Source organism: Sipha flava, unplaced genomic scaffold, assembly GCF_003268045.1.
Source record: "Sipha flava isolate LNK unplaced genomic scaffold, YSA_version1 64_pilon_pilon, whole genome shotgun sequence".
In the NCBI taxonomy this organism is placed as follows: domain Eukaryota; kingdom Metazoa; phylum Arthropoda; class Insecta; order Hemiptera; family Aphididae; genus Sipha; species Sipha flava.
In genome coordinates, this window is record NW_020273604.1 from 1 (window position 1) to 18780 (window position 18780).

Here is an 18780-nt window from a genome sequence, read left to right on the forward strand (position 1 = left end):
TTTATTAACCGCCATAATGGTTCAAAAATCAAAAGTACTCGAATGGTCGAATGGTATCAAAGAATAATTCTTTTCTAGAAAAATTGTTTGCGCGCATGGTAGAGAATTTGTTTATTAAATTCGTTCATCATACTAAAGTCTATACTTTATACGACTGTATTTGTTATTTCCATGAACCAGAAACTACAGTCCACAATACAATAGTGTCAATAGGTTTATAATAAACCTCTTTATCATAAATTATGTATACCGAGTTCATTTTTAGCCATGGAAATAGTAAAAAGTATTGCACAAAATATACAATATGTTTAGATTTACTGATTTATATACCGATTAGATGAAATATAAATTACAAATAATGATATAGGTACCTGGCGGAAACAATTAAAAATTTGTTTACATACAGCATTTTTATCTGTGATTCATGAACCATAACTAGTTTTAGTTAAATATTAGTAAAATGGCATATTTTAAGATATACTAACATTTTGAATTCATTCTTAACTTGGAGAAAGAAAACTTTAAAATATAAAAATAATTTTTCATTTGATACTTATTCATATAGGTCGTTATCATATTTTATTGCTATCAATATTTTAATTATCTATGTTATGATGTATCTATCGATGTTATCTACATCATGCATGTAACGTGGCGGCGGCATTACATTATTATCAATCACACTATCTCGTATTCTCGTGTATTTGGGTAGTGGAGGTTTTCTAAACCATTAAATCATTTTGTTAATGAAATCCTTTAAAAATCATAGTGATAATTCGAAAGTTGCCAACGTGTTTCGTGCTAATACAGTGTAAAATTAATTTAACATCTAATTCAATCCGTGGTCATTTTTGCGTTTCAAGATTGGTCGACAAAAAGCTCGTGTTTTCCACTCCAACAGCAACAACTGATTCTAGACTTGTAAATCAAAATAGTGTTAACGCCATCATGTCAAGCCAAATCTTGACCACCGAAAACAATAAAGAAAACGTGCCTGAAAATGAAGAAAAGAAAATTCCTATATTTTCTGTAGAGAGTATCCTTTTTTTTAAATTTTTTATTCCTACATAATAATTTTTAATCGGTTGGTATTTATAATATTTTATCAGTGTTGAAATTGTATTGAGATGCACTGTTTTCCAAAAAAAAACTATTATTTATTTGTAGAACAGATTGTTGGGAATAAAGCGATTTTAATGCTTTTTGCTCTAATATTTTTTATTTTATCTGTTCTATAATTATAATTATAGTTTAACTCAATACCAACAAATTATTGTTAATATACTATAGTATGGTTCATACATTATAGGTATATTATATAATCTATAAACTTTGTATATTGAAGATAATGGAAATTAAAATACACTATATACTATTATTATACTATTTACTATTAAATCATTGTGTATGTAGAAATTTCAATGGGGAGTCCGAACCCGAAATCCCCCCCCTTGGGTACGCCTTTGCTCTAAAGTAACAATCATGTTTATTTATTCCTTAATAATATTTTAACAGTATTAAAGATTATTAAAGAAGCTCAGCAGCAACATGGCTTGAGGCATAATGATTATCAAAGATATAGGTAAACATGAATAATTATCTTGTGTGTATTACAGAAATTAAAATATTTATTTTTAATTTATAGAGGTTATTGCTCCAGGCGTATCAGACGCTTACGTAAAGTTATGCATTTACAACAAGGTGATCGAAGACATTTTCGTAAAAAAAATATCACAGAAGCTAATCTTACTGATGAAAGGTAAAATCATACGTTTACATATAAATAATAGACTGTATAATTTTTTTTTTGTAATTAATATAGAGCGGTATACATTCCATTGATGTTAGCTGAGAGAGCTTGGAGTTATGCAATGCAGCTTCGAGTTGAAGCTAATACTGAACCCAGAAAAAAATTTCATTTGGTGGGTAGATTAAGAAAAGCTGCTAGTTACGCCTTACAACTTCAAAAACTTTGTGAGGTATATCATATTCTTTAAAAAATTTAAAATTTAATATATTAACAATTAAAATGTAAGCTTTTTTATGTTATATTTATTAAATTATAGTGCTTAATTTATTTTTTAAAAAATAATTTTTAGTCAGACATATTTGATGCTCGTACTCAATTAGAAACTCAAGCTTATGTAGCATGGTGTGAGGGAATGTTGCAATTTGAGTTACAAGAATGGAAGCCAGCTATTGAAAATTTAAAAAAAGCCCAGTAAGTATAAATACATTAGAAATTAGAAATTCCATACTACTATCACTGAAGGGACTGGAAATAATAACCGCTATTTAGAAGTACCTATGCCCACATTAAGGAATCCTCTGTATTTTATTAATTTTTACAAGATTTTTTTTTTAAATATTATGTGGATTTTCTTTTAGAATGATCTATGAGAAATTGGCATCTGCTTTAAATGAAGAAGATGCTATTATATATAGAAATCGTTATGAAGAATTGGAACCAAGCTTGCGCTTCTGTGCCTATAACATTGGCAATGAAACTGATGTTAATCAATTATTACACTTACGTAATCAAGCTCAAGGGGATTTATTAGTCACATTAGATGTCAGTTTATATGATTTACAAATAGATAATAAATTATATTTATTTTAATGTTCATAAATATACTTCGTATTTGTTTAGACTTTAATGGCACAGACTAGAGATTCATTAAGTGAAGTTACTTGGAGAAATCGGACAGTGCCTGTTAAAAATGCTCGTGTTAGAACTTTCTTACTTGCTAATCGAGATTTCAATATTTTGCTGGATAAATGCACATCTTTAGCTGAAAAAAGTGATTCATTAGAACAACATTTGATGGATTGCAAAGATGCTATGCTTGCAATAAGGGATGATATAAAAACCGAACAGGTTAAAAAATATTTTTAATGCTCAGTTTAATAAGGCATTTAGAAGAATAAATTATGCAAATTATAATTTTGGTTATAGAAAATGGATGGTTCTTCAACATCTTCATTACAATATCTTCATACTTACTTGTCATTTATTCGTTTGGAAAGAACAATACAGCGTAATTTGTTATTGATTGAAAGTGCATTAGATAACGATGGAAAACAAGGAACAATTGTAAATTTTTTATTGCTTTTAAATTTTTATTATTTTTAATTTATCATTGTAATATAGGGAAGCAAGAAACTACAAGATATAACTAGATTGTATGAGATTTTGATCCAGAATATTTTGGAGGAACAACAATTACCTGGCTTAGAAGACGATGCAGAATTCCAAGAAAATTTAAATATCAAGGCAAAAGCTTATAAAGCATTTAGGTAAATTAATAACTCAATATTGTATTACATTTTTTATCACTTTATTTTTTAGATGCTACTATATTGGTCAAAGTTTAAGTACTCTGCATCGTTGGAGGGATACCATGGCTATGTATGAACGTGCATTGCTTCATGCATCTTCTGCTATTAATGAAGTGGATGATGATTTGAAGATTCGTTTAAGTAATTTGGTGAATACAATAGAGTCATCTAAATACTGTGCTCATGCTCAAAGTGTTCTCGAACAAGATAATGAAGAGGAGTTAGATAGCTTGAAGAATGCTAAATTGCAAAAAGTAGTTTTACTTATTTTTTGTCCAAGAATCTCTTAAAAAAATATTTTATTTTATAAATTTCAGCTACCTTTAACAAAACGTTTGGAAGAATATTACGAAGATTCAAGTATATTGAGTAAAGATCCTAATATAATAAAAATACCACCTGAAATGGAAGAAATACCATGCAAGCCATTATTCTTTGATGTTGTATTAAATGATGTAAGACTCCCAGCTTTTAAAAAACAACAGGCTGTTTCTGATCCAGCTAATAAAGAAGGTATTTCTGGGTTTGTTAAAGGTCTTTGGGGCTGGGGTGGAAAAAAATAAATATGTATGTAAATTTCAACTTTTTTACCCTTAAAACATGAATAAATATTATATATTATTCAAACAATTTATCTTTTCATTATAAATTAGATATAAGTTCATAGGTGCAACTAGGGGGAAGGGCTAAGCTCTTCTAGTATTTCTTCTATTTCAAAAAACCAATTTTATTTCAACAAATTAATTTGTTGTTTTAATTGCTAGGAGGAACTAGGTTCCTCCACCATTTTTACCTTAACTGTGCCTATGTATAAACTGATGGTTTTAAAAAAAATATATATATATATAGTATACACCGTTTAAATAATTAATATATTTTTTCTATATTGTGTACAATATAATATTCAACTACTTACAATGGTAGTTTTTCATTTTATAGATGATACAAATCTTTAACATTAAGAAAAACAAATTTATAATCTCTAATTACATAATTATTTACAAACGTATAGGGTAAGGTAATGGAATTATGTTGAGTATAATACACTCGCATATTGTTATTAGTTTATAAGCGATAGTAATATTGCAAGACATGTTAAACTGAATATAAATATGTACACAAATGCGTATATGTGTATATATATTTATATTATACATATTAAAGTAAATAAATATAAATTGGCCATATGCAGTTGTGTTAAAACATTTTTTAATGACTAACATGTTTGCTGTCCACTTTTATCTCTTTTTGCAGCATGACTCCTGGCATGCTTCCTTAAGTGATCCTTTCTGTAAAATGCTCTGCCGCATTCTATGCAAGCATGTCTTTTCTCACCTGTATGCACTACTTTATGGAGAGTAAGCTGTTCTTTGCGTTTGAACGCTTTACCACAAACGGTACACGCAAATGGTCTTTCGGAACTATGGCTCTGCCTGTGTCTTGTCAAATGATCCTTACGTTTAAGTCCTGCACCACAAATGTCACAAACAAATCGCCGTTCGGTTGCGTGGCTGCTGAGATGTTCTTCCAGCAAATGTTTGTCAAGGTATTCCGCTTGACACTCGGGACATCCAAACATAGTTGTTCCGTCTGCACAGTTAGTTATTCTTATCTGGCCAGGCTTAGGTTTGAACTGTGGAGCTGTCAGAGAATAACAATTAGTATTTACTTGTTTTTCAGCCTTTTTCCTCTTTTTAGGCTTTGGTTCTTCCTTATCTTTGATACTTTCCCCCGAATATTTCAGGAAATGATGCAAAGTAAGTGTGGCCGGCAAATGAGACAGGTAGTCGGCTACTGTTGACCCTGGCGCAGCAATACTCTGCCACGACGGTGGCATTCCGTTGGGCGGAGATACTTCCCCGTCGTTAGAGTATTGTTGCGACCCGCCGTTACTTCCGGTCAAGTGTATGCCACCGATACCGGATAAGTCCTGGTCTATTTGAAGGGGCCCAGAAGCGAAATGGGTGCCTATCATGGCGAAGTCCATTTGTTGGAGTATGTCGCTTGAACGAAACGTCGAAGTCATGGTGGTGATAGATTGTGCCGCAACAACGGTTGCCTACGGTATATTTCGAATGGTAACTATATTACGTTATAAACGATTAACCACTTTGGAGACGAGATGAGAAGTGACACAAAATATACTAAATTTAGCCTGTATAGCTATGAAATTAAAAAGCCCGATACAAAATGGCAGCGTCAGCTTATAATCAATATAGCGTTAAACGTAAACATATTTTTCCATGAACAAAACATTGGCGCCCTTTCAAACTACCCTTAATTCGTTTACGCGCCAAACCCCGTATCCACGGTCACTCGGCTTGGAAAACCAACAAGTTCGAGTTTACTGTTGAAAAATAATAATGACCACGAAAACCAGGCGCGTAGCTAAGTATTTTAAAAGGGGTGTGTTATTTAAAATTAATCGACAAAATTATATACAACAAAATAATAACTTTACGTATACTCTATTGTACAAGCTTACAAATACTTAAGTATATTATACATGAATATCTATTCATGTGTATTATATTAATGTATGAGAAAGTGTTTGAATATTTTATTAAAATGTCAAATGGACATTTTGTTTTTTACATATATTTTAAATCGTATATGAAACGATACAAAATCACGGCTTTAGTTTATTAGATAAAACAGTGTAATGGAAACCTGGTCCCGACATTACATTACCGTTATCGTTATATGTATAAATTTCGTCATGATAAATACGTGTTCATCACGGTTCATGATGAATTTTTATACCTTTATAAGACTTAAGTATAACATACTCAAGGGGGGGGTGTCACTATACCTGGATTTGCGCCTGACGAAAACCGTTTACTACGCTACTTGTAGACGACTGATTGTATGCACGCCGAATAAACTAGCCCTCGACTCGTGCACCATAAATACGGATCCATTTTAATAACTCGTTCCATGTAAAGACGTTAAGTTTATCAAAAATATTTTGTAAGCCTACTTAATCCATGCAACATAATTGCACAACCATAATAATGTGACAGTTAATACGTTTGGAAAGGAAGTTTTATATTAACATTTCTTGACTTACGCGTGACCGATTCACATTTGAGGCACAAGAGTTATAGTACTACATCGACAAGCAAATTAAATTAAATTCTGATAACTACATAACGTAGTAATTGAGCTATATTATAAAACTAGTTTTAAAATGTTGATGATAATTTCCATTGGAGTACAACCAGGGCCGTATTTAGGGAGAGCTACAGGGTGCTGTTGCCCCGGGCAGCTGAATATAAGAGGGTGGCTAATTTTTTATATTTTCAATATTTAATGATCTAATATTTTTGAAGTAAAACTTCTTTACAAAATAAAAAGTGTATCTCAAAAAAAAAATATATAAATCGCCAATCACAGCGTCACGACGACACACACACATACTCGATAATGGTCGAGTACTGTCGATAGATCCAAAGATTTACAAACAGTCTATCCTTATGTTGACATTGTACTTAGAATGTTTTTGTGACACCAGCAATGAATTGTTCTACAGAAAGATCTTTTTCAACCGCAGAAATTTGTATTTGGTATTATGAAGTGTTATTTATTGTTGCCCCCTGGTGTCATATTTCTAAATACGTCCCTGAGTACAATACACATGATAGGTACAAACGACCACTAAAGTGGATAAAAAAAATTTAAAAAAAAAAACCGTTAAACCTCCTAAATTTTTACAGACTGTAACTATCAATTAAATGAATCCGCCAATTGTAATATTTGGATTAATTTAACACTCGTCCTACATTCGACATCACTAAGATTTTAAGAAAATCAACACTGTCGAAAAGAGCTATTTTCAAAAGCATTACTCATTGTCCTTCGGTCTGTGCATTTGCATGAGTTGGACATCACTTAAAGACAGTGTCAGAGCAAATAAAAAATGTGGGGCTCTCATTCGTATCTTATACATTACATTGCCATTCTAAATTAATTATAGATTTAATTCAAAATATAATTTTGTCCATTGATTTTTTAAACAAACAACTACTGTACAATAGTTTGGTATTAAATTATTTACATAAAAAATAAACTGATCATCTTAATCATTATTATAAAAACTCAAAATACAAATATTACTAATAATTACTTTTACTAAACAAATTTATAATAACTATTAGGTAAGTAATAATTTTAATTTATAAAAGAACTTTAAAAAATAAATGTATACTGAACAATTTATATTTTAAATACAGAATATATTGTTAAAATAAAATATTGTCAATTATGAATTTTAATTCTTTAATTTTTCTAGTTTTTTTTGGATGGAAATTTACTTATATCTTCATAATTTAGTTGTTCTGAAAGTTCTTTTTCTATACAAATTGTAGCAAGTCCAATAAATCTTTGTTGTGACATGGTACTTCGAAAATATGTTTTAATAAGTTTTAATTTAGAAAATGTTCTCTTTGCTCCAGCTGACGTAATAGGAATTGATAACATAATTCGAAATGCAATATTCAAGTTGGGAAATGTGTTCATTTTTTTTTTATTTCAGATGGATCACTATTATTATATTACACCCATTAGCTCCCATGAAATTAAATATAATCAATAGTATCCAAATGTATGAATCAATGATAAATTAATACTCTAAACCTACTAGTTATTTTGAACACAATTTAATAGATTATATAACATTAATAGTTGTTTTTGGTCTGTACCCAGTGTTTTGTTTCGTACAGATATGATAAAAAATTAAATAACTAATGCATGTTGATATACATCCATTTGAAAAATAAATTTTGTATTTATTTAGTAATAACGAAACAATTTTTTAAACTAGATGCAAAATCGAGATACATTTTAAATTAATATATGATATGAAAACATTAGGACCCAATGCCTATAATTTTCAGGTATAAAAGCAGTAATAATGTTGACATCAAAATAGGAGTACAATTTGCAAGGCAAGAGAAAATTATAAAAAAAATATTTTTTAAGTATAATTTGGTATAAGTATATAAAAAAAGAAATAAGTAATAAGTCACTTAAACTGTCAATAAACACACAAATAACATGCATTTATTTTTATTTGTATAAATAAAACTAAAACAAAGAAATATATGTTAATCATTGATAATAAATGCATGTATTATTCAAAACCGTTTAACCAAAAATATTAAGACAAAATAATATAATGTAAACTGAACTAAATAAAAATGAATTAACCTAGCCCATACAACCAACAATATTAATGCTTTATTATTTTTATATAATACAAAACATTCCTTACACATAAGTATAAATGTTAACATAAATAATATAAAAGTGATCGTAGTTAATAACATCAAACTTTACTGAAATTCAATTAAAATATAGGTCACTTTGTCCTTCTTTATATGGTTAACAAAAATAGCTGTACAAAAATTCATATTAAGTAAAAAAAATATTGTCATTTTTGTTTAAACACTTATAGATCTAGATGATGATATGCACCTCTATTTACATTGTAACTTATCACATAGTTAATATTAAAAATTACAGAACATTTTACGTAGATTCGTAATAAGTTAATTACAATATTTTTTCATAATTTTTTTTTTTTTTGGTTTAGACAATTTAATTGACAAAATAACAAAAACAAAAAATAATCTTAACACAAAATAACGGTTTTCATTATGCTAGATTATAATTATCTAACTTAGAGTAAACATAACTAAGCTAAAATTTTATTCTTTTACCCTCAAATTAAATTAATATTATTGCTAGTTCTAAAATCATAGTATACATTGTTTATAAATATGCAGATTATGTATACATACATATATTCATATATATATATATATATATATATATATATGTATATATAACCTAAAACTTATCACATAATCAATATCTGATGTCTTAAGACAATACAGTGAAAAAGCCATAGACATAAATTAATTTTAATTTCTTTGTATCACAGTGCTTACTTAAAAAAAAAAAATAAAAATAATTATAATGTAGCAGACATTTAAAAAAGCATTAATTTTATTGTATTTGGTAATAAAATAATTGTTATTTACTTGTTTGTAAGTTACAATAATTTTAAGATCTTAACTGACACAATATGAATTGTTTAAATGTAAAACGGCCGTCCCTGTCAAAGAATGTGATTAAAAAAAATTTAAATATTAAGTAATCTTATATACAATTTAGTAACATAAAAACTTATCAAACTATCAAGCATTAATAGGAAATTGACATATTCATGGTTATAGAAATTTAAAAACATATTTTATTGTTTTATAAATTGTTTAATTAAAATATAGAATGGGTTACATAATTATTAAAATATTTGTTAACAAACTAAATTACCATAATATTAAATTTTATACATATAAATTTTAATAATAAAATAACAAACAATAAAATGTTTAGTAAAAAATAAAAATAACATGTTTACACAATATTTCCAGCAACAATAAAGAATTTTAGAAATATATATATTTGTAAAAAATAAAATAGACTATAAAAGATTTTATAGAATAATATCTCTAAGTCATTAAGATTTTTCAAAATTTAAAAAAATAGAAAATATATAATCAATAGTACACCAACAGTAGTTTTCTATGATCTTGATTTATTATTGAAATTTAAATATCAATAAATGTGATTATTAAAGGTTTCATTTTTTCATTTGGATAACAATATCATGTCCGCAACAAATAAAAGGTTTGGTAAAAATTTTATTTTCACTCAATTGAAAAGGGATCAATGTTCTTCTCTCCCCACAATCCTCTATTTAACAAATCAAATAATTTAGAATTCAGTTAAAATACCTAATAATTATATGAAATATTTAATGATTTTAAAATTATATTGTTTGGCAATTTAAAATATTAAAACAATTACACAATTCACAAATATCCTCTAGGTTAGTAAAAATTGATACTTATTTTTTTTTTGTCAATGATTGGTTATAATATCTCACCACAGTAAAATGCTTCATACAAGCTACACAGTTATTGTACAGTTATTATACTACTTACTTTTATTATTTAAATGTAATTTATGTGCTCATTGTTAAAATATAAAGTGAATATTTTTAAAAGTGTAAAAAAATATATGTCTAAAATAATATATATTGATTTTAGTTTAAATGACTTTTATGAAATAATTAAGATTAATTAGTATACTTGCATTATTATGGTGGTTTCTGTTTAATTGTCACCTTAGTAATTGAGAGTAGAGGTCATTGAGGTTGATGGTGCAGTAAACCAAGTGCTTCTCTAGCATCTGTCTGAGTCAATACAATACTTTCGTTTTCTCTAGAGTCTTCATTTGGTTCCAGTTTAGTAATAACTACTTGATGATGTTCTACATGTGGTGAAGACGGACTTTGTTGTTGTTGTCCTACAGCTTCAATAATCATCTCTTGTTGAGCTATATTTGGACTATTTGGTTGTTGTTGCTGTTGCTGCTGCTGCTGTTGTTGTTGTTGTTGTTGTTGTTGCTGCTGCTGCTGCTGCTGCTGCTGTTGTTGTTGTTGTATTTGTTGCTGCTGCTGTTGAATTTGTTGCTGTTGCAATATAATTAATTCTTGTTCAGTAAGTTTTTGGTTTCCTTTGGTAATGACAATTTGATGATCATTAGGAGGGGTAGGGGTGTGTCTTCCACTAGCAACAGCATCAATAATCATTTCTTGATGAGCCAGATTAATGATTGGTGTAGAATGAGCTTGATTTTGAATCAACTCTGGGACAGACAATTTTTGGCGATCAGATACTGTTACTTGTTCAGCTAATTGTTGAAGCGCAGCATGCTCTTCTTTTAGACGTTTGGTAATATGACTTTGAGTGTGCTTTCTTAAATGATCTCGTCTATAAAAACCTTTACCACAATCCTGACATACTTCAGTCTTTACACCTGAATGGATTACAGCATGCAAATTTAAATGTTCTTTTCTCTTGAAACCTAAATTGTATAATTTAATATGATTAATATAAATATAATAAAAAAGTGGTCTTAGATATTACAAAATGAAAAAAAAATTAAGATTTACCTTTACAACACACATTACACACAAAAGGACGTTCTGGATTATGACCTAATTTATGCCGTTCTAAATGTTCTTTACGTTTAAGTCCAGCACCACAAAGATCACAAATAAATCTTCTTTCTATTTTATGAGCAACTAAATGTTGTTCAAGCATTTCTTTATCTGGGTAAGCCATACTACATTCTGGACAACAAAACAAAAGAGTACCATCTAAGGCAGTAGCAATATGTATTTGCCCAGGTCGAGGTTTTCGAGCAGCTGGTGGTTTCTTTTTGTATTTTTTTTTCCTTTTACCCTTTTCCTAAAAGTTGACAAATCATTTTAACATATTTATTAAATACAATAAATACAAATCTATATTTAAATTAGTAAATTAAAATTAATAGGAAATAAATTATTATATTTATTGTTAAAAATACTGTAAATATTTTACTAAACTAGTTAAAACCAAATATATTAATATGTATATTATATGCAATAATATATAACCAGTTGTATTATTCCAAAAAAAAACTTGAGAGTACTATAGATTAGACTAGTGGTTCCCATTTGATGGTCTACGGTTGATTTAAGGGGTTCCGCAGTAATGTAATACTGTAATGATTTTTTTATTTTATTTTAGTGAAATATATATTATATATATATATAATTATATTTATAATTATAAATATATAAATATATTAACTTTGTAGTCATTTGAAATTCCGAGTATTTTTGGAATATCGAAACTGGATTATTGTGAAAAAGATAAAATCAATTTTGTATAAATATATCATCAACCTGACCCAAAAAATATGTGTATTGAAAAAATAGATAGATAAAATCTTTCTGAACAAGAACAAGATGAATTAATTGATTTTTGGTTAATTGTTTAAAATGATCAAAAGCAATTGGCCGAGAAAGCTTTAAGATATTTGATCCCTTTTTAAACAAAGTATAGATGTGAACAAGCTTTTTCTACATACTGTTACATGAAAAACAAATACTGTAATAGATTTAATAATGATGCTGAATTAAGAGTGAAAATATCAAGCATGCAGCCAAATTTAGACAAAATTATAAACAAAAAAGAAAAGTTTCACTTGTCTCATAAAGTTTGAAAATCAAAGAAATCTTTTATTGAAAATTTTTATTTTTAGAAAATGTGTGTGGTATATTACAAAAAAAATGTTAGTCAAATTAAAATAAATCATACATATTTTTATCATTTTCATAATTAAACAAAATTGAAAAGTAAGCATTTACAAAATAGGGTCCTCAGACCATTTTAAGTTATAGTTAGAGGTCCGTGGCTTCACACTAATTGGGAACCACTGGACAAGACACTTGCTGGATGTGGTATATATTTACTATGTTAATATGAAGAGTTTAACATTTGTAATTACTTAGGAATGCAGATATTCTAGGAGAATAAGAATTAATTGTTTATTTTCATTAATCAATTATTGTATAGTATAGTAAACAATTGATAGGATATAAAAAAAACTAGATAAATGTGAATACTTTATTTATATAGGATTTGTGGAAATATACTTGCAAAAATAATAATTTTAATATAAATATTCTTCTATTTATATAAGTTACATATAGAATTGTTCTAAATCAACAAGTAACATTAAATATAATACAATATATATATATATATATATATATATATATTATAAATTTTTTTTATGTGATTTATGACTGTTACTGTTAAAATCATAATAAACTTTAATACTTTAAACATGTATAATATCCTAATTGAAATAAGATAATAATTACTTGACTATTAGCATCTTCATACACAACCATTTCACTATTGCCATCTTCTTGAGTCCCAGTTGATTCCATACTCTCTCTTTTATTATTATCAGGTGAAAATTTTAAAAAGTGTCCAAGAGGAATATTATCATGATTCATTGATATATAATCAGCTAATGAAACAGAATTGCTTGTGTTAGATGAATAAGTCATCACATATTGACTGGCTGAAAAAAAATTTTAACAATTATTTTAGTTAATAATTTGACCAAGATTTACCAATATTTACCTGAATCTTGTTCATTTTGAATTCTTAATCGTTTGTCCGCCTGATTATCTTTTTGATCGCCAATTATTTTGTTATCTTGCTGATTACGCCGCACTACCATATCTTGATTTACCACAACGGCCAATGGAAATTGCATACCATTACTATCTGTGCTGCTTTGTTCGATAATTACTGGTTTAACATCTTGTATCATCTCCTATACATACAAATATATATATAAAAGCAAAATGCAAATAAAAATTGATTATTTATTAATTACTTGGTCTTCTTGAACTTCTTGCAATAAGTCAGATGATTGCATGGAATCATTATTATTATTATGTATTTGGTCATTTGAAACATCACCATCTTGTTGTAACTAATAAATAAATAATGTTAAATTACTATACTGCAATTCAAAATATAATAAAATGTACTTACTTGAAGTTGAATGCTTCCATTGTCTTGTTGTTGGTTATATGCTAACTGTAACACAGGTCCAAAAACTGGCAATAGTTTATCTCCAGATATACCACCTTGACCAACAACTTGAATTTGTATAGTTTGGCTTTGTTCACCAGGCTTTGAACCAGGAACAGTTATGGGAATAGTAAATATCTAAATAAAGAAATGTAATTATTGTAACATTAGAACTATGTATAATATGCAGAATAAATTAGATTTTTTTAGACTATCCCTTATTAGTCTTGAATATACTATGCTTGGTTAGATATTTACATTTAAATCCAAACAATATGAACATAACAATCTTTATCAATGATTATATTATTAATACAAAATATGAATATATTTAAATTACTTGTCCTTGTTGGTTAGAAGATCCAACACCAGCTAAATTAACAGCAAAACCATTTGAATCAAGTGGTCTTAAGTAAGTAACGCCAGCTTCATCACTGTTTAATAATGCAACAACTTGTCCGCTTGTATTAGAAGTATTAACTACTGTATTAGTATTTACTGTAGCTGTCTGTTGTTGGACATTGGTAAATTTATTGCCCGCATTCACCTGAGTCATATTTGCACTTGAACAGGGGTTGAATGAAGTTGCCGGCGCAGCGGTCACAAATGTAGGATAACTTCCTGTATTCATACTTTAATCTACAAAATAAAACATTAAGTCATAATACATGCAAAATAATAAATTTTATTATAAAATTAGCTACAAATTAAGAATAACTTAAAGAAAATATTAAACTAAATTAAAGTCATGTATGAAAAACTAATTACAGATATATTAATAAAATACTAATTAAATATGTTCATAGTATTTACCATGATATATTTAAATATTTTTTCATAAAATACAAACTAAACTATTATTTTTAAGTAAAATTTTATGATAATATGTAATATAAGTAAGGTATGATCTTAATTATATTCTTTATATATATTATTTTTTATATTCTCTAGTTATCCTTATCAATTTTATTTAAAAAAATAAATAGATATGTGTGTTGGTATATTTTAAATTTGATAACAAATACGTAATTTATTTTATTTTTAAAGACATTTAACTGATTTAACAAATATAACTAAACTAGGTGCATATATTTTTAATATTTATACAGCTTAAATACATTTACTTACTTAATAGAAACATAAATCAAAAAATAATTAGAAATTCTAAGGACTATTAAATCATTATATAATGTGGTAGATAATTGAAATGATTTAAAGGAAATTATTTTTCTTCAAAATATAAATAAAGTTTTATTCAAATGTTTACAATATAATTAAATAGTAGTTAATTTGTAAATAATGTAGATCATAAATAACAATCACTTTTATTTTTTCTTGGCATTTATTTAATCTAAAAATGCTTACATATGCTATTCAAAATAGATTATAAGAGTATTAGTATTATTTTAAATAATACTATTAATATGATATTCATTTTATATCTTGAACACATAAAATAACACAATTGTGCATATAAAAGTATAACATTATAATAATATAAATTTTGAGATATTTTCATATTTATTTGTTTCGACAAGTTATTTATAAATATATATTAATCAAGGCTTGAATAATACAAAAATTTAACGGTTTATTAACCTATACTGGATAATTCATGGATAACTAGGTTTACATTTATCTTAGAAACTACTTTATAATTCAGAATATTTTAAATTGTAAATGCACATTTTCAGAGCACAAATTGTTACTGCCATGATTAGAATATTACATTTTAAGTAAAATTAAAATGCTAATATATGATAAATGATGATGTCTTAATTAAATAGTTTTTATATTATATTAAAATAATTTCTCAAGATGATTTAAAAAATTAAATAAGATTTTAAAGATTCAATTCAAAATATTACATTTTTATTTAAGTTAATATTTTAATTATTTCTAACTCATCATCTAATTTAATTTTATAATAAAACCTTAGTTGATACATACATATTTGTTAAAAACTAAAAATAATTTTATAAAATAGTGACATAAAACTACTAGTATTATTTAATCAATATTTAGAGAATTTTACGAAGGTCACTTGGTTATCCAGTTATTACATTTTATCTCAAATAGGTTATTGACGCAATGCTTATCCAATAAAAATCCTATCAGAATAAAATTTAATTTAATTTTATAACAAAAGCAGCTCAACTGGAAAAATTAAAAGAACTCAAAACTCAGATGTAATAATAACTGAAATATATATTACAATCAAAATTAATTGAACTCAAATTTTTAAAGATAACAATTATTGTACAAACCATTTTTAATAACCCTATAGCAGCTTTGTTTTTATCTTGAAATGTTTTTCTTTATGTGTTATAAAAATTGCTAGAGTTATATTTTCAGTTAATTTAAAAAAAACAAGAATATCATTAAATCGTAATTTTATTTCTTACTAGAAATTTTTATCATATGTTTGTGTTCATTTTAAAGAATGATTATATAAAATCAGAGTCAGAGTTATAAAAAATATTGATAACAATTTTAATGGGCACTGCAAATACCTATACCTGTATTAGAAATGTATAACAAAGAAATTTAAAAAAATTTATCATCTTTGAAATATATAATATTGGAGAAATGTCTGAATCAGTATATTATAAAATGGTAAAATAATAAATTGTTTAATGTATTTTGGATCAGAGACATGAAATAATTTCAACAGTTAATAAGAATTAAAATAAATTTGATAAAGTTTGAATAAAACTATTAAATTAAACAATAGTTATATTACTATGAAATAAAAATTTGTATAAAAGTTATGTGACACTTGGTTATAAGTAAACAAAACTAAGAACTGTAGAACTTAATTTGATTTATAAAACTGAAGAAAATGCAAATTAAACCAATGGTAATATGTACTACACATACAGTGATTGCAATTGATAATAAACGTACCATTAGGAGGCAAGTGTTAATTGGCTTAGATGATCACACGAATCTATGTGCACCATTTTCAGAAGTAGACAAAATGTATATTAATATAAAAAAAAAGACGTTGCTGGATAGATAATCCGGATGATGCGTGTCAAAGCAGACACTACCTTTTGTTTTAAACTGGATGTTATGTTATTCACTTCTCCTTTACGTCAATTAAATAAAAAAAAAAAAAAGAGATAAACCGTTAACATGAATTACTAAGAAAAACTTAAAAACAGTCAACAAGTTTGTCTCGAATTGTCAGCAAACGTTTCGAAAAATGCACACGCATCGGAATGCGTCTTAAAAAGTAAATCACACGCAGGCATGCACACACACAAAAAACTCAAATACAAGCACACACGCACACACAAGCGCGATATAGACGGTCACAAACCGTATACGCTTTCACTTTCTATCCAATCGCGTATATACTATATAATGAAGAAAAAAATTGTATTATTCTAAAGAACCAGGATGTGACAAGACCTACTTAATGTCTAAATATTATAAATTGACCATGTATGCGGCGCCATGTAGGTACTTTCTCAAGACGGTACCAACAGATAAATAAATACATGTATGAAAATCTAATAAGCTCGGTTAATATTATTTTAAAATTACACAGCAGAGGAGGCAAGCCAAAGAGCCCGTAGTCGAACTCACGGGCGGCGCTAATTAACAGCATTTCAGTGCAAGGTTTAGTTGCGTGACATGTTATCTGAACGACGGACGAGATAAAAAAAAAAAATTCGAATAATGGAAAGAACGTAAGCGATAATTAGATCATTAAACCAGATCGTCAACTCAAGTTCAACAGTGGTACGAACAGTGGTCGTCGTCAACGTAGACCGTAAGTGCGAGTGGAGTACCGTTATCGCGGGAAGAACATGACGCGTGTGAGGAAAAAAAAAATAAAACACGAAATAAAACAGTGGAAAAAATGCTCCTAGGAGAGGGACAACACGTCGGTGGTGGCGGGCGGGCGGCGACACACCACCGTTGACCCAAGTCGGGATGAAAACACACGCACACACACACACACAACGTACGTACATGTGCGCCACGTAAAGGTAGGGGCAGAGCCATTTTGGAGAGAAGGCCCTGTACGGCGGAGTACGGGCGAACATAAGCGGGGACGACGCGATGACACGGTACGGCACCGCAGCAACGACGAAAACTCGACTCGTATACTCACCACGCTCAGACGTCAGCTTTCGGTGGCCCCGATTCGACGTCTTTCGTACGGCCCGCGGCGGCTCGGGCTTTTCCGGCGCGAGAATTTGATTTTATCAATTTTTTTTTTCCGCTATTCGCTGATCGTGAATTTTCCTAATAACTAACTACTTTTCCTAATTTTTATTCTTCCGTGGAAATAAAGCCAAAAACAATACGGGTGGTTTGTAAAAAAAAAAAAAAAAAACAAATCAAAGCACAACGCACCGACACTACATAACTCGCCCGCGCTCTCCGTTGTTGATGCTCTGCTCGGTTCCCGTCGACGTGAACACGGCCGCCAGTTAAAAACTACGGAATACCTTTCGCCATCCACGTACACGCCATTGCCGACGAATGTTTTCACCGAGCACCTCAGTGCCGCCACATCGGATCGCCATTAGTTCTCTACGTACGGTAATACCGTGTGACCTTGGAGCGGCCAACGTACTTGTTGCGTCCAAAACGGGCGCTTATCATCGAGTACCGAATGTCGTTGGTCACACTGTATTTACCGTTACGCTTTATTGGAATTGGAAAGGCGCAATCCCGGTCACATATAACAGCTGCTGGCTGTCTTCGGTTCCGCTTGTATTATTTTAACTTTTTTTTCTTCAACGATTTATTTGTCTAAACACGCACTGTTCAATATCGTCATCTCATACCGAAATCGGTACACCAACTATATACGTTACCATGGCGTATTAATAATAATGATGATGATGATAATAAAACGAAGGGAGAAAATAAAAGGTGACGATTTTTCATCAGATGGGAAAGAAATGGA

At 28.4% G+C, this 18780-nt stretch overlaps 3 protein-coding genes across 7 annotated transcripts; 1 reads left to right on the forward strand and 2 right to left on the reverse strand.

Annotated features, from left to right (window-relative positions):
- The first annotated feature begins 682 nt into the window (after positions 1-682).
- On the forward strand, positions 683-4192 carry LOC112691568 (signal recognition particle subunit SRP68). Its single transcript, XM_025565863.1, has 11 exons — positions 683-1036; positions 1516-1582; positions 1646-1759; positions 1823-1979; positions 2100-2221; positions 2389-2572; positions 2651-2878; positions 2957-3094; positions 3152-3297; positions 3350-3593; positions 3657-4192. Exons 1-11 carry the CDS (start codon positions 949-951, stop codon positions 3900-3902), a joined length of 1734 nt encoding a protein of 577 aa, XP_025421648.1. The 5' UTR covers positions 683-948; the 3' UTR covers positions 3903-4192.
- A 39-nt stretch (positions 4193-4231) lies between these two features.
- On the reverse strand, positions 4232-5545 carry LOC112691569 (gastrula zinc finger protein XlCGF7.1-like). Its single transcript, XM_025565864.1, has one exon. The coding sequence runs from the start codon at positions 5363-5365 to the stop codon at positions 4556-4558; it is 810 nt and encodes a 269-aa protein (XP_025421649.1). The 5' UTR covers positions 5366-5545; the 3' UTR covers positions 4232-4555.
- A 4333-nt stretch (positions 5546-9878) lies between these two features.
- Positions 9879-18350, reverse strand: LOC112691589 (putative mediator of RNA polymerase II transcription subunit 26). Of its 5 annotated transcripts, none has more exons than XR_003149323.1 (9): positions 18222-18350; positions 14191-14489; positions 13812-13988; positions 13651-13749; positions 13392-13587; positions 13124-13329; positions 11363-11660; positions 10501-11274; positions 9879-10098 (listed from the first exon to the last, which is right to left on the reverse strand). XR_003149323.1 is itself a non-coding variant. In XM_025565888.1 (8 exons), the coding sequence occupies exons 2-8, from the start codon at positions 14479-14481 to the stop codon at positions 10553-10555; spliced, it is 1989 nt and encodes a 662-aa protein (XP_025421673.1). In that variant the 5' UTR covers positions 14482-14489; positions 17977-18350; the 3' UTR covers positions 10416-10552. The 5 variants fall into 5 exon arrangements, 1 of the variants encoding a protein (XP_025421673.1); XR_003149322.1 differs by lacking the exon at positions 18222-18350 and adding an exon at positions 16758-17902; XR_003149324.1 differs by lacking the exon at positions 18222-18350 and adding an exon at positions 16118-16191.
- Between the last annotated feature and the right edge of the window lie 430 nt (positions 18351-18780).